Genomic DNA, 12,500 nt, shown 5'->3' on the forward strand with positions numbered 1-12,500 from the left:
AACTCTGAGAGTGTACAAATGGAACCAAATGGGTCCATTTGAACAATATTTATAGGAGTAAAAAAAAAGAAGCATAAATGAACATGATGATTTTACTGACATGTTCAAAAGGCGACATACATTTTAGCTTTGCCTGCCCACTACAGGTATACAGGACACAATCAAATGGGTTACACAACATAAAACTATAACTATAATAATTTGGTTAATTGGTTATAGATACAGTAGATAGATAGTAGATCAATGAATCAATTCAAACTTCAGATATATAAATGAAGGTTTGATGAATGAACACAAAAAACTGCTAAATTGCTTTGTGATGCCATGTGGCAACCAGGGTGAGATCTATCATGACTCTATCATGATTTGTTTGTTTGTTTGTTTGTTTGTTTGTTTGTTTGTTTGTTTGTTTGTTTGTTTGTTTGTTTGTTTGTTTGTTTGTTTATTTTTTGTTTGTTTATTTATTTTTTGTTTGTTTGTTTGTTTGTTTGTTTGTTTATTAATTGTGTATTTGTTTGTTTGTTTGTTTGTTTATTGAGGTTTTCAATAAAGGCTTAAGTAAACAGTACAGTAGCCTATATACATATGTCAACCACCTAAACTCCAAATCCAAAAAGAATTACAGATGAGCTACTGGTAAACAGGATGTGTGTGCCTGCAAATGTTTGTGTGTTCACATGTGTGATTGGGTGTACATGTGCAGGTGTGTCCATGTACGTGTGCATGAGAAGTGTATGCACATACACACAGTTTGTGAGGGACATAGCAGACTGTTGGTCCTGCACAACAATAGGAAAAAAACGGCTGCCACTTGCCTATCTACACAAAAGAGAGGTGACTGCTGTCTACTGAGGTCAGCACATTGTGTACACACAGGGCTCAAAGGCTTGAGCCTGGCTACAGCAAAGATCTATAGAAATAGAGAATAGGAGGGTAATAAAGGGAGGAAAAGAGAAGAAAAAAGTGGAAAATGGATGCGGAAAAGCAGAATATCAGATTTTGAAATTGTCATTAACAGAATTTCTGAAGGGGTCAATGGATGCGATGCAAGAGGAAAGCAGCAGAATCATGTGTGTGTGTGCGTGTGTGTGTGTGTGTGTGTGTGTGTGTGTGTGTGTGTGTGTGCGCGCGCGTGGTGTGTGTGTGTGTGTGTGTGTGTGTGTGTGTGTGTGTGTGTGTGTGTGTGTGTGTGTGTGTGTGTGTGTGTGTGTGTGTGTGTGTGTGTGTGTGTGTGTGTGTGTGTGTGTGTGTGAGAGAGAGAGAGAGAGAGAGAGAGAGAGAGGGAGAGAGAGAGGGAGAGAGAGAGAGAGAGAGAGGGAGAGAGAGAGAGAGAGAGAGGGAGAGAGAGAGAGAGAGAGAGAGAGAGAGAGAGAGAGAGAGAGAGAGAGGGAGAGAGAGAGAAAAAAGAGAGAGAGAGAGAGAGAGAGAGAGAGAGAGAGAGAGAGAGAGAGAGAGAGAGAGAGAGAGAGAGAGAGAGAGAGTGCTTTCTGCTGATGACAGTGACTGTCCCCGGTACATCACAGAGGCGCTGGACAACAAAACAGGCAGCCGAGTCAGCACGACTCAGCCACAGCTAAGCAGTGTGACCCTTGACCCCGCCTCCCGCTTCCAAAAGTTCATCCAATGAGAAGCAGGGACTCTCACCCCTATAGACATGGTTTGGATGTGAATGTATATATATATCCCCGCTCACCAGGCCTGATTCCATCATTTTCCCCGCGTCGGTTTGTCTCAACCTGCACCTCTCTGTAAGTCTCTTCTCTCTAGAGTTTCTTGTGGGAGTCCTACTTTGAGGGTCGACGCAATCAGGCACTGATAGGGAGAAAATATCTCCAATGACATGTACAATATAGCGATAGCTCCAGGGACTGGCTCTCACCATGAAAGTTTATTTCAAATGGTTGGATGGGCAAATTACTTCAGCGGGGTTGTCATCTCATCTTAAATCCAAGAACACAGAGTGGAATATATGCTCTGTGGTTCATGTTATGGAGAAATATTTGAGCAACACACAAGGCTGTGTCTGCCTTTGGATTTATTCTCGGTTTAGCAATATAGAGAATGTGGCAGGTTTGGACAGATTGATGCTTTGTGTCACTATACATGTCAATTATGTATGCTGCCTCCGACAAGGACAATTATTCTAGGGAAATCATTACAAAAAGACAAGTAAGGTGACAACAAAACAATTATCAGAGAATACAACCATTTCAGTTCAAAGAAGAGAGTAGTACTTGTGCACATGACATCAGTGCATGTGCAGAATCAATGGAATCTAGGCATTTCTTAGTGCAATGTTTTCATACTCTGGTAATGGAGCGGCAGCTTCTTTTTGGTAAGGTTCAGATATGGAACATTTAGTCCTTTCATATTATAGAAGACATGGTAGACAGAACGAAATGTACTTTTAAGGTGATGATGGTGGTGTAATTAGTTTATTTCAGTAGATTTTGGTCAGGTTTATATAATACTTCTTTCTGGACATTGCTAAATTATGAGTGCGACTTAAATAGATTTCAGACATGCAATGAGACTGTCTGACAAGGGGAGCCTTGCTCTGCTAGCAGATGTGGCACCCACATACTCAATAATGTTTTGATTTAAATCAAGATTCATATATTGTGCTGTTGGAGTAATTGTTTTGTGGCATATCTTAACCACTTTCACCCTGGCGTCCCTATTCGCATGGCATGTCATAATAGGCAAAAACTGCCCGAAATCGTCTTTGAAAATGTAGCAGAAAAAATAGCAGATCTACAACTCACAACACATTTGACGTGACACGTTGTTAGCTTGAGGATCAGATATTTGGAAATATGAAAATCTAAAATAGGGCTTAAGTGGTTAACATTACTTTACTAGTAATATATTTGACTATTACTAGCCCAAAATGTTAAAATAAATCCCTAAATGGCTGACCATCTGTATGCATGTCTGTCTCTTCTATCCAGATTTGATCATGTCTCACTCAGGTGCTCAAGGCAGCATTGGCAGCCACTCTGCCATGGGGATGCGCTCTCACAAGGTGGGTCCATGCTAACCCCCCTCTCCCAGATGATTTAGTCATGAAACAAAATGAAACACAGCTACATGAATAGCATTAACATACCCTGCCGTGTCTTCACTTTCCAGATGTTCCTCTACGAATATGAGAACTTCCAGGGCCGCAGGATGGAGGTGACTGGAGAGTGTCGTAACCTGTGTGAGAAAGGCTTTGACAGGATTGGCTCCATCAGAGTGGAGTGCGGACCGTAAGTCAACAAAACTGTCAACAACAGAAAGGATCAAATTACAATTACACCCAAGTTAATGCATCCAGATGATTTTAAACATTATGAGTTGGACTTTCAATTCAACTTAATACATAATAATAATAATAATAAAAATAATAATAATAACATATTCCTTATTTTATTTGGCTCTGTTAATCTAAAGATAAGAGAAGTGACTAAGAATCTCTGTCTGCCTGTCCATCCATTCATCCCTTGGTCCATACATTCCTCCAGCTTTGTGGGTTACGAGCAGCAGAACCTGACTGGTGAGATGTTCATGCTGGAGAAGGGAGAGTACCCCCGCTGGGACACCTGGTCCAACAGCTACAGGTGTGACCGTCTCATGTCTGTCAGACCCGTCCGCATGGTAAGTTCAACTGGACAACTTTGGGATTTGTCTTCTTCGTCTGTCCGTCCATCTGTCCGTCCCTCCGTCCATCCGTCTATCTGTTCGTCCGCACAAACGTCTGAACGTCCATACACACAGTTAAAACTGGGCATAAGATCAAAGCTTCATTGGTTCATATAAGCAACCTGGGAAAATCTGGGGGGCGAGGGTAAAACTAACATCTTGTCATTATCTATTGGGTTAACTAAGGATTTAAAACTGTCTGGTAAACAGTAACTACAGTAAACTCTAAATATCTTACCTATAGGACCCCCAGGACCACAAGATCTGCCTGTATGAGTGCAATAACTTTGAAGGTCGCAAGATGGAGGTGTGTGATGAGGACATCCCCAGCCTGTGGTCGTATGGTTTCCAGGACCGTGTGGCTAGCATCCAGGTCACCGGTGGAACGTGAGTCTTACTCATATCTCATCTGTTTTCAAAACATAAATGTAACATATTGAACAATCAGGTGGAATTAATAGTTTATATATAAGGGCAACAGTATAGAAAAGGGAAGAAGTACTGTAACTACCCAAATTCAAATCCGTCTCCTGCATAATCAACGAAACATCTACCACTCAGAGGAGAATCCCTCTAGTTGAGGGAGATGTTAGGCTTTAGGGCCCCAAAGGGGATACACAATCCCAGGCAAGCCCCCAAACTACATTTGTATTATAGCATTTCCATATAGAAGGCTGACAGTGTTTTGTCCCTGGGAAATGTAAGCAATTTAGACAATGGGCTAAAGTGTAAGGACCATTTGATTTCCACCTAAAATGGATGAACGAGGTGAAGCAGAATAGATCGGGAAGAAGAACAGTTGTCGATTGTCATGTCATGGGTTCACATCTCTTTTTTTCTCTTCCCTCTCCATCTGCCTCCCACACAGCTGGGTGGGATACCAGTACCCTGGATACCGTGGCTACCAGTACGTGTTTGAGATGGGCCCTTACAAGCACTGGAATGAGTGGGGAGCTCACCACCCCCAGATCCAGTCCATGCGCAGGGTGAGGGACATGCAGACACACCGCAGGGGCTGCTTCGAGTGGACTGCATAGAGGGTCCAGCAACGTGTGGACTAACAGGAGAGAGTAGCAAGGCTCAGACCCGCCGCCATGGTACTAACCATCCCTTGGAAGTTCCTCACCAGCCACCACCTTAGCTGATGGCTGCCGAAAATTGTTATTGCTCTTACTGGTAGATTTGGGTGTTGGGTTCCAACTTGAATGATGATTCTACAGGGTTAAGAAGCCCTGTTTGTGGTAGACTGCCAGAGAACCTGAGTAACTGGTAAAAACGATAGCAGTATCTCTCTGCCTAAAGACCTCATAGAATTATAGCATGATTTATTATATTTATGAAAGGGGATAGTAGGGGATTAGTAGATGAAATAAAAACTTAGTTTGTGTTAATTAGTTTGTTTCAATTCCATATCTGCAATCTATAGATTTTATACATCTACTCACTTATGTGTTTCTCAGCTATATTAAATGATGCCAATACGCCTGTTCAGCTCTCTCCCTTCCACTCCTGTGAACAGATTTTAGTGACTAGGCTATATTCACTATTGTCTACTGCGTACTGGCAGTCAGGAGGGAATGAAACAGAACTCCAATCTGTCTTCAAAAATAAAAAGGACAAAAAAAAAAAAAAACTACCATGGACAGCTCTCAGGCCTGCTCATGCCCTGTAGTAAGATTTTCATACAGAAGGGGGCAGTGTCTCCCCATGTCCTCTTATGGCCGTCACAGCAACAGCACCTCAGACAATTCCAAAGAGATGATGTCTTCACAGAGTCCCCAAGACTCCACTCAGGTTGTTAGGTGACTGACTGGGACATTTATCAGAAAGGGAATTGACTATGAGACTGTGATTAAGAGAAGAAGAAGCTGGCTGTGCCGCCTAGTGTTTTGCAGACATGCCGAACTTTTGGCTCCTCCACTCCACCTCACGGATGGGGAAGATGTCCAAAAAAGATGTATTATTTTACACTTTCTCAGGGATGCTGGCATCTGGAAAGCAACTTTCCAATGGAAACAGATTAAATAAAAACCTCAAACCATTTCTAGTTTGTTTTCTTTTTTTGCTGTATCTTGCATTAGCCTATGCCCTATAGTGTGTAGGCTATACTGTAGGCTAATATATTGATGCACTGTTCCAAACAAAGGCTAAGGATATTTCAGCTATAGCCAATTATTGCAATTGTTGCAATCCTAAAATGACCCTATGAGTCGCTTCATAGCTGCAATTTAGCTTGCAGAAATGTTGCGCTTGCCAAGTTGCCAATAAATGTACGCTAAAAAACATGGATGATATTTAGTCCCGTTTGGAACCTCTTTCTCCACGATAACTCCGAGATGAGGTCCCTCTGTCTCGGGTCCCCGCAGTCCAAATGCAGTGAAGATCACCTTTTAACGCAACATCGTATGATTCGTATCCAAAAAGTAAAGGTAGTTCGAGACACCTACAGATGTTTGACATTTACGGAAAGTAAAGTTTAACAGACGGGGTTGAAAAAAAAACGTTTAACTCTAAATCGATTTACTCAGCCTGTGCCATATTTTCTCCTTGAAGCCGAATCGGGAGCAGTACTGCCACCTGCCGACGGGGGTTCTTCGGTGTTGAATGGGAAAACATGGCACAGGCTGACTAAATAAGCCATTTAAACGTTTTTTTCAACCCCGTCAGTTAACTTTTACTTTCCGGCGAAATTGCAAGCATCTATAGTTGTCTCGGACTACCTTTGATTGTTGGATACGATGTTGCGAAAAATGTGATCTTCACTGTATTTAGACGGACTCTCTGCCGGGACCCGAGACAGCGGGACCTCATCTCGGAGCTATCGTGGAGAGTGAGGTTCCAAACGGGGCTAAATATGGGTGATGTCTGTATAGTTGGGTGCGCAACGCCAGGGGACAGGCATCAGTAAACAGTCGTGTTAGGGCTGAACGGATACACACTCAGTCAGTAAAGTCACGGCCGGACGGTTAAAAAATTAAAGGATTTAAGATAAATACAGAGAGAGAGAGAGAGAGAGAGAGAGAGAGAGAGAGGGGGGGGGGGGGGTGCTTTTTATCTTTAACCAGCCCGTGAGGGGGAGGAGGCACAGAGCTATTCTTGTAACAACACAACACAGTGTAGCCATCAGGACGGTGTTGTATCATCATAACTCACGGCCTCTGGTCTGTACTGGTGACAGCGACGACACCACGGTGACAGACAGACAGTTCCCCCCCTCTTTCTCTCTCTCTCTCTCTCTCTCTCTCTCTCTCTCTCTCTCTCTCTCTCTCCTCAACACGGACAGTATGAAAGTAAAGAAAGGGTGCCACTCAGCAGATACGATGGGGGTCACAACGGAGGAGGAACTGCTCCGACATTCCACTGTAACGGCCGAGGATGTGCTTGGCTTACAGAAGATCACCCAAAGTAAGTCAACTATTGGCACACATTGCAGTTATAAAGCCTCACATGATAGTGTGATTGGCTGGTCTTTACTAGTCCCCTCCAGCTGTTGCTTGGATGGTCAAGGTGGCACCCAAACCATCCTTTTTAGGATTGGTTTGGCAATGTTACAGTACCTGGGCAATTAGGCTCTATCGCACACCTATAGATACCATGGACAGCGACACTGTGCTTCTGGATGAGAGGAGACTGGCAGCGACAGCATGGTCCCATCAAAACTGCCTTCACTTCACAGATAATGCTGTAAGAGAGTCAGCGACTTAAGTGCTAAGATAGATAGCCAGTATACAGTAGAGTAACGTGTGTGTGTGTGTGTGTGTGTGTGTGTGTGTGTGTGTGTGTGTGTGTGTGTGTGTGTGTGTGTGTGTGTGTGTGTGTGTGTGTGTGTGTGTGTGCAATGCGCATGTTAAAGATAGGGGGGGGGGGGGGGGGGGTGCTATACCTGTTGGTGGAAATATGACAAGCTTTGTTTCCCTAGACCAAGATAGCTACACAGTACTGTATGTAAAATCCTTATGAGTACAAATGTAACCAAATGGGTCATTTGTATACTCTTTGAAGTTGAATGAACACTGTGATTTTCCAATGGTTTCGTAATAATGTCAGACTTTTAACGTTTTAATTTATAGATATGATTTTCTGCATGGCCTCCATCCTGCCTAGATGAGTTGTCCTGCCAATGCTATGTAAATGTTCATGAATTGAATCACATGCAGTCAGTGTGCAATAACCTCTATAGTGGTGTCTAAAGACATCCTGTTTCAGTGATTGGCTGACAACAGACAATACCACACAAAAACTCTGTTCTCAGCCCCCAGCCCCCCCCCCCCCCGAACATCATGTCCATTTCTGTTGGTGACCTCTCCGCTGGAGAACATTAGCAGGGCTGTGGCAGTAAGATAATACAAATCACTCATGGAGTAATCTGTGTTTTCCATAATCTGGATTATGTCATATGGCTTGAAATACAGCATTCTGCAGTGACCTGATACCCTAGTTAGTTAATTAATAAACTCAGCATGTAGTTGGAAAGGCATTTAAATGTACTGTATCTATAGGGCATATCATTTAAGGTTAGAAACACTTCCTGTATAAAGTCCTTACATTTTTTATTCTGAGAGGGTATAAATGGACTGTTATAGGTCACATGCACTCTGATTTTGTCTCACACAAAAAGAACCGTGGTCAGTACAGCCTCTTTTTTTTACTCCATTTTGGAAGAAAATCATTATTTGATATTCACTGTTCCATATTTCAAAAATAAACACAAAGTCATTATATGACTTGATTTTGATATATGACAGGCTACAGAGACTATACAGACTTCAAGCTCACTACGCATCACATTGTAACATGTTGTGAACTTGTAGATCTGCCATTTCTGAATAGTCGAAGTGTATATCAGGCGTGAGTGGTTATAATAAATTAATATGTCTTGTTGGAATGAAGCTCTTCACATTCCCTAGTGGGATGGAGGTTAACGTACAAATGCCAAATCTGACACAGTGTCTGGTGCTTATAAGGTAGGAATTTCCACATGGTCAGAGAGGAGAAATCTAGCCAGGAAAGAAGAAGCACTTCTTTCCTGCCGGCAGATGCGGCACTTTACAGCACTTTGCTGTATTGAGTAGTGTGTTGACATACTATAGAAAACAGGCCTGTGTTCATATTAATGCCAGCATTAGGGTTTACAAAATGTTAATAATGATAATGATATAAGCACTGACGAAAATCTAAATCAGAGTTCTGTTCAAATGGTGGCACTGTATCTAGATGGTCACATTTAGCATTATTACAATTTACAATTTTGGCATTTAGCAGATGCTCTAATCCAGATGATTTTAGGTGTTAAAGGTAGGGTAAGTAATTCTTTAGTTTTTTGTTAAAAAGGTTCAAGTACTATATTCTGATAGTAATCATTGCTACAGAGCGTTTGTTTGGTCACAGGGGTCTCTCCAGCTCTATAGTAAACAGAATATAGTACATTTTCAGGTAGGTGACACAATTTAAGCCAATCAGGTGAGAGCACTGAAAATGCATTTTCTGTTTAATAAAGAGATTAAACATGATAATAAATGCATCTAATTCTATTTCCCTTCACAAAATATAATCATAAATTCATCTTATTCTATTGCCCTTGGCAAGTAAGACAGAAAAATATGGCAGACTTCAGACAAATCATTTTGATTATTATCTTTTTCATCAGACCAGACTAATGTGTTAATGGGCAGCCCCCAATAAAACAGACAAAACCTATTACACACATTACTCAGAAGTGATCCATTACCCGTCCTTTAAATCTGGGGTTCTCACACTTTGACCCCCAAATTGATAAGCATTTAGCCACTGACCCCCAATAAAAAAAAAGGGTGGTCAGTATTTTGGGTCTTTTTATGCCTTCATTTCTTTTAGAGAGGGATAGGGAAAGTAGGCTGACAGGAATTGGGGAGAGAGATGGGGGGGGGGGGGGGGGGTGACACGGAGCAAAGGTCGTCGGGAACGGGAGTCGAACCAGCGACACGCTACGGCCCAGGCCCACTGTCCCCCATTTGAAAAGATATGTGCCAGGGACCTCCATAAGACAAGATTTGTGTTTTTTTCAAAAATGTTCACAACCTTTCATAATTCGTTAGAGAACCAGTGCTTTCCTCCTCAGTTGGGATTTCTGTGAAGATGCCATTACACTGGACACAGTTTAAATTTATATTGATTTGTGCTGTCTGTTTTAAATCTATCCTGTACATCTTGTTGCAAGGTAAAGGTGCGTGCGTGCGTGCGTGCGTGCGTGCGTGCGTGCGTGCGTGCGTGCGTGCGTGTGTGTGTATCCCCCTCAGTGCCCAACAGAGCCCCTATCTGCCTGCCTTTTCTTTGCCATTTACAGTACATTGTGTTTCTGCTATAGACAACACGTGTCCAAATGGACCCAATTATATGAAGGAAGTGAAATCCACTGCATTGAAGTGGTTATAGCAAATTAAGTTAAGTCATATGACACATGAACGGTACAGGCTGGCTTATTGAGACTGCATCACAGCTCTGTGATAACAGCTCACTAACCAGTGGTCTACAGTAGAAGAGTTCAAGTTCACTCAGTGGCTCGATCCCTGGCCTAGTGCAGTGTGTTAGCATCACAGGATAGCATTGGGGTGACACACTATAAACACATTGACTTCTTTGTGTGTGGTTTGTCTGTTTGGGTGCATATGTCCATTTGTACACTCTATGGAGTTAAATTAATTCTGGGATGCGGGATTTTACTAACCTTTTAAAAGCTACACAGATCAACATGCAGAATGTAGGTTCCTCTCTGTGCTGTAAGAGTAGAAGCTGTCTCCATGTAGGATTGGCTTTGTGTGTTACGCCACTAGCACCAGCCTCCTTTTTGCCTTTAACAACCCCCACACAGACAAACAAATGACAGGAAGCACTCACTCACATAGAGCCTCCCATTCTGATGGCTCTCTTCATATGTACTAACAAGCAATATATCCTAGTGGACACCCACAGTTTTGAATGACATGGTAATAGTGTTCACCAGATGCCACCTCCTCAACTGATTAGTATCACACAGCTGGTTTAATTTAAACCATTCAATGAAGATTGCACAGGTATTTGCGACCATAATGCTTATTTCCTTCCTCAGAGAATTGGTCCCCAGCTCCCACTGATAAAAAAGTATTTGTTCAATGCGCTAGTGATTAATTATTGTTTTATTTTACATTCATTAAGTTAGTGTGTGTTAAGGGTATGCATTGGGGGATAGATTACTTTAAGTGTTGCTTCATATTATGTAAATGTTCTCCCCTTTATGTTGAGTTGGCTGGAGCAAAATTACCTGTAGTTGAACTGTGTATGTGGTAGAGGTTGAAGTAAGTTATCAATAAAAAGAGTGTCCCTAAAGAAAGTCATTGTTATGGCTCTTCCTTCAGAGCCGAAAACCTTCAGAGCAGAAATCCATGAGTCATGTTGACTATTGTTGCCTTGGTTGTCCTCCATCTGCTACAAGACTGTTCAGCTCCATCTTTAGGCCTAATTACTATTAGGGGGACCTTGACCTTTGACCTTGGGCACAGAAGGCTGAAACACATGACTCTTGGTACTGGTTAATTCAAATGGCACCACAAATGAACGGACAGACGAAGGAACACAAACATAAAAACATAATATTAACACTTTATGTACACTTTTTTGAATAAAATCTTCATCCTAGTATAACCATAATACCTGATGATTATGTTTTAGGGGTGGGGGGGAATCACTGAAAATCACGGCACCCCGTCTTTAAACAATACATTGCCATTTGTTGCAATATGGGCAATGATAAGACGTAAGCAGAGGCATTTGGCTGTTGTTTGTAGTTATAATAATAATACATTTTATTTGTAGTGTACTTTACATTTGAAACTAATCTCAAAGTGCTACAGTACAGAGTAAAACATTTGCATAAAAACAACAGATCTAAAAAAGAGTCTAAAAAGAAGAAACACTTCACACACAAATCACATGGGGGCATATGACCTAAGAGGTGAAACCAGTATAGTTAAACGAATGCTCACAAGCTGTTTTAAAAACTCAACAGACTGTGGAAAATAAATCTTCAAAGAATTGTCCTGATTGTCCGTGTTTCCAGACATCCTGCGCCATGAAAAAAAGTGACTGCAGAAGCAAGGTATTGGAGTGAACACTTGAGCATGTGTCTACCTAACAAAACAGGGTCATACAGTACTATTCTTATTTTTGAGCACCTGGACAAATGCATGGTTTCCTGTTTCACACATACAGAACCACAAGCATATCACCACATGAAGTAGGCCTGCACAATGTATCTTCTCAGCATCAACACTGCAAGACACGTGCTATAATGCATTTTTCAAAAGAAAGCTACAGTATAAGGCAAAGTGGGCCAGTCAGTCACATTGTACTAAGAAAAACGTTTTTCTTCCCTCTAGAACATTTTAACTAGCAGGGTTTACATGTTTTTACTATTTTGGAAGAAAACCAATACAGTCTCATTACATCTCATTACAAAATGATTTATGACTTCTTAGTAAATGGTCTTACAGGCATTGTCTGTAAGACTTATTTTGTGAATCAAAATCACCCTAATTATTGCTGTGATACATTATTTCCAAATGGAGATCATTATGCAGATCTGCACGACATAATGCAGATCTGCATACATATGCGTATATCTGGTGAAATTATATCAATCCTGCTTTATTTAGCAAATGATTGCAAAAATAATCATCATTCAGCCCTAACATGAAGAAAATGTCAAACACAGAAGGCAGTAATATACCTGTAGTTCTTCAGAATAAGGTCACACAACTAATTGATAAATTGCAGCACATATTCATCTATGTTTCCTAAACCAT

At 41.5% G+C, this 12,500-nt stretch overlaps 2 protein-coding genes across 2 annotated transcripts in view; both read left to right on the top strand.

The window, feature by feature from the left end:
• Nucleotides 1–2,959: 2,959 nt before the first annotated feature.
• On the top strand, nucleotides 2,960–4,721 carry crybb1l3 (crystallin, beta B1, like 3; the record flags this gene model as incomplete). The annotated part of the gene is made up of 5 exons (XM_084065555.1): nucleotides 2,960–3,025; nucleotides 3,133–3,251; nucleotides 3,507–3,639; nucleotides 3,929–4,071; nucleotides 4,553–4,721. The coding sequence occupies 5 exons, from the start codon at nucleotides 2,960–2,962 to the stop codon at nucleotides 4,719–4,721; spliced, it is 630 nt and encodes a 209-aa protein (XP_083921681.1).
• Nucleotides 4,722–6,880: 2,159 nt separating this feature from the next.
• unc119a1 (unc-119 lipid binding chaperone a1) overlaps nucleotides 6,881–12,500 on the top strand; it is an 18,629-nt gene continuing 13,009 nt past the window's right edge. Inside the window, exon 1 of the mRNA XM_084065554.1 lies at nucleotides 6,881–7,089. Coding sequence (XP_083921680.1) covers nucleotides 6,969–7,089 — 121 coding nt within the window. The 5' untranslated portion in view covers nucleotides 6,881–6,968. The remainder of the gene's footprint in view (nucleotides 7,090–12,500) is intronic.

The sequence above is a fragment of the Gymnoscopelus microlampas genome (assembly GCF_963454915.1).
Source record: "Gymnoscopelus microlampas genome assembly, chromosome: 8".
Lineage (NCBI taxonomy): Eukaryota > Metazoa > Chordata > Actinopteri > Myctophiformes > Myctophidae > Gymnoscopelus > Gymnoscopelus microlampas.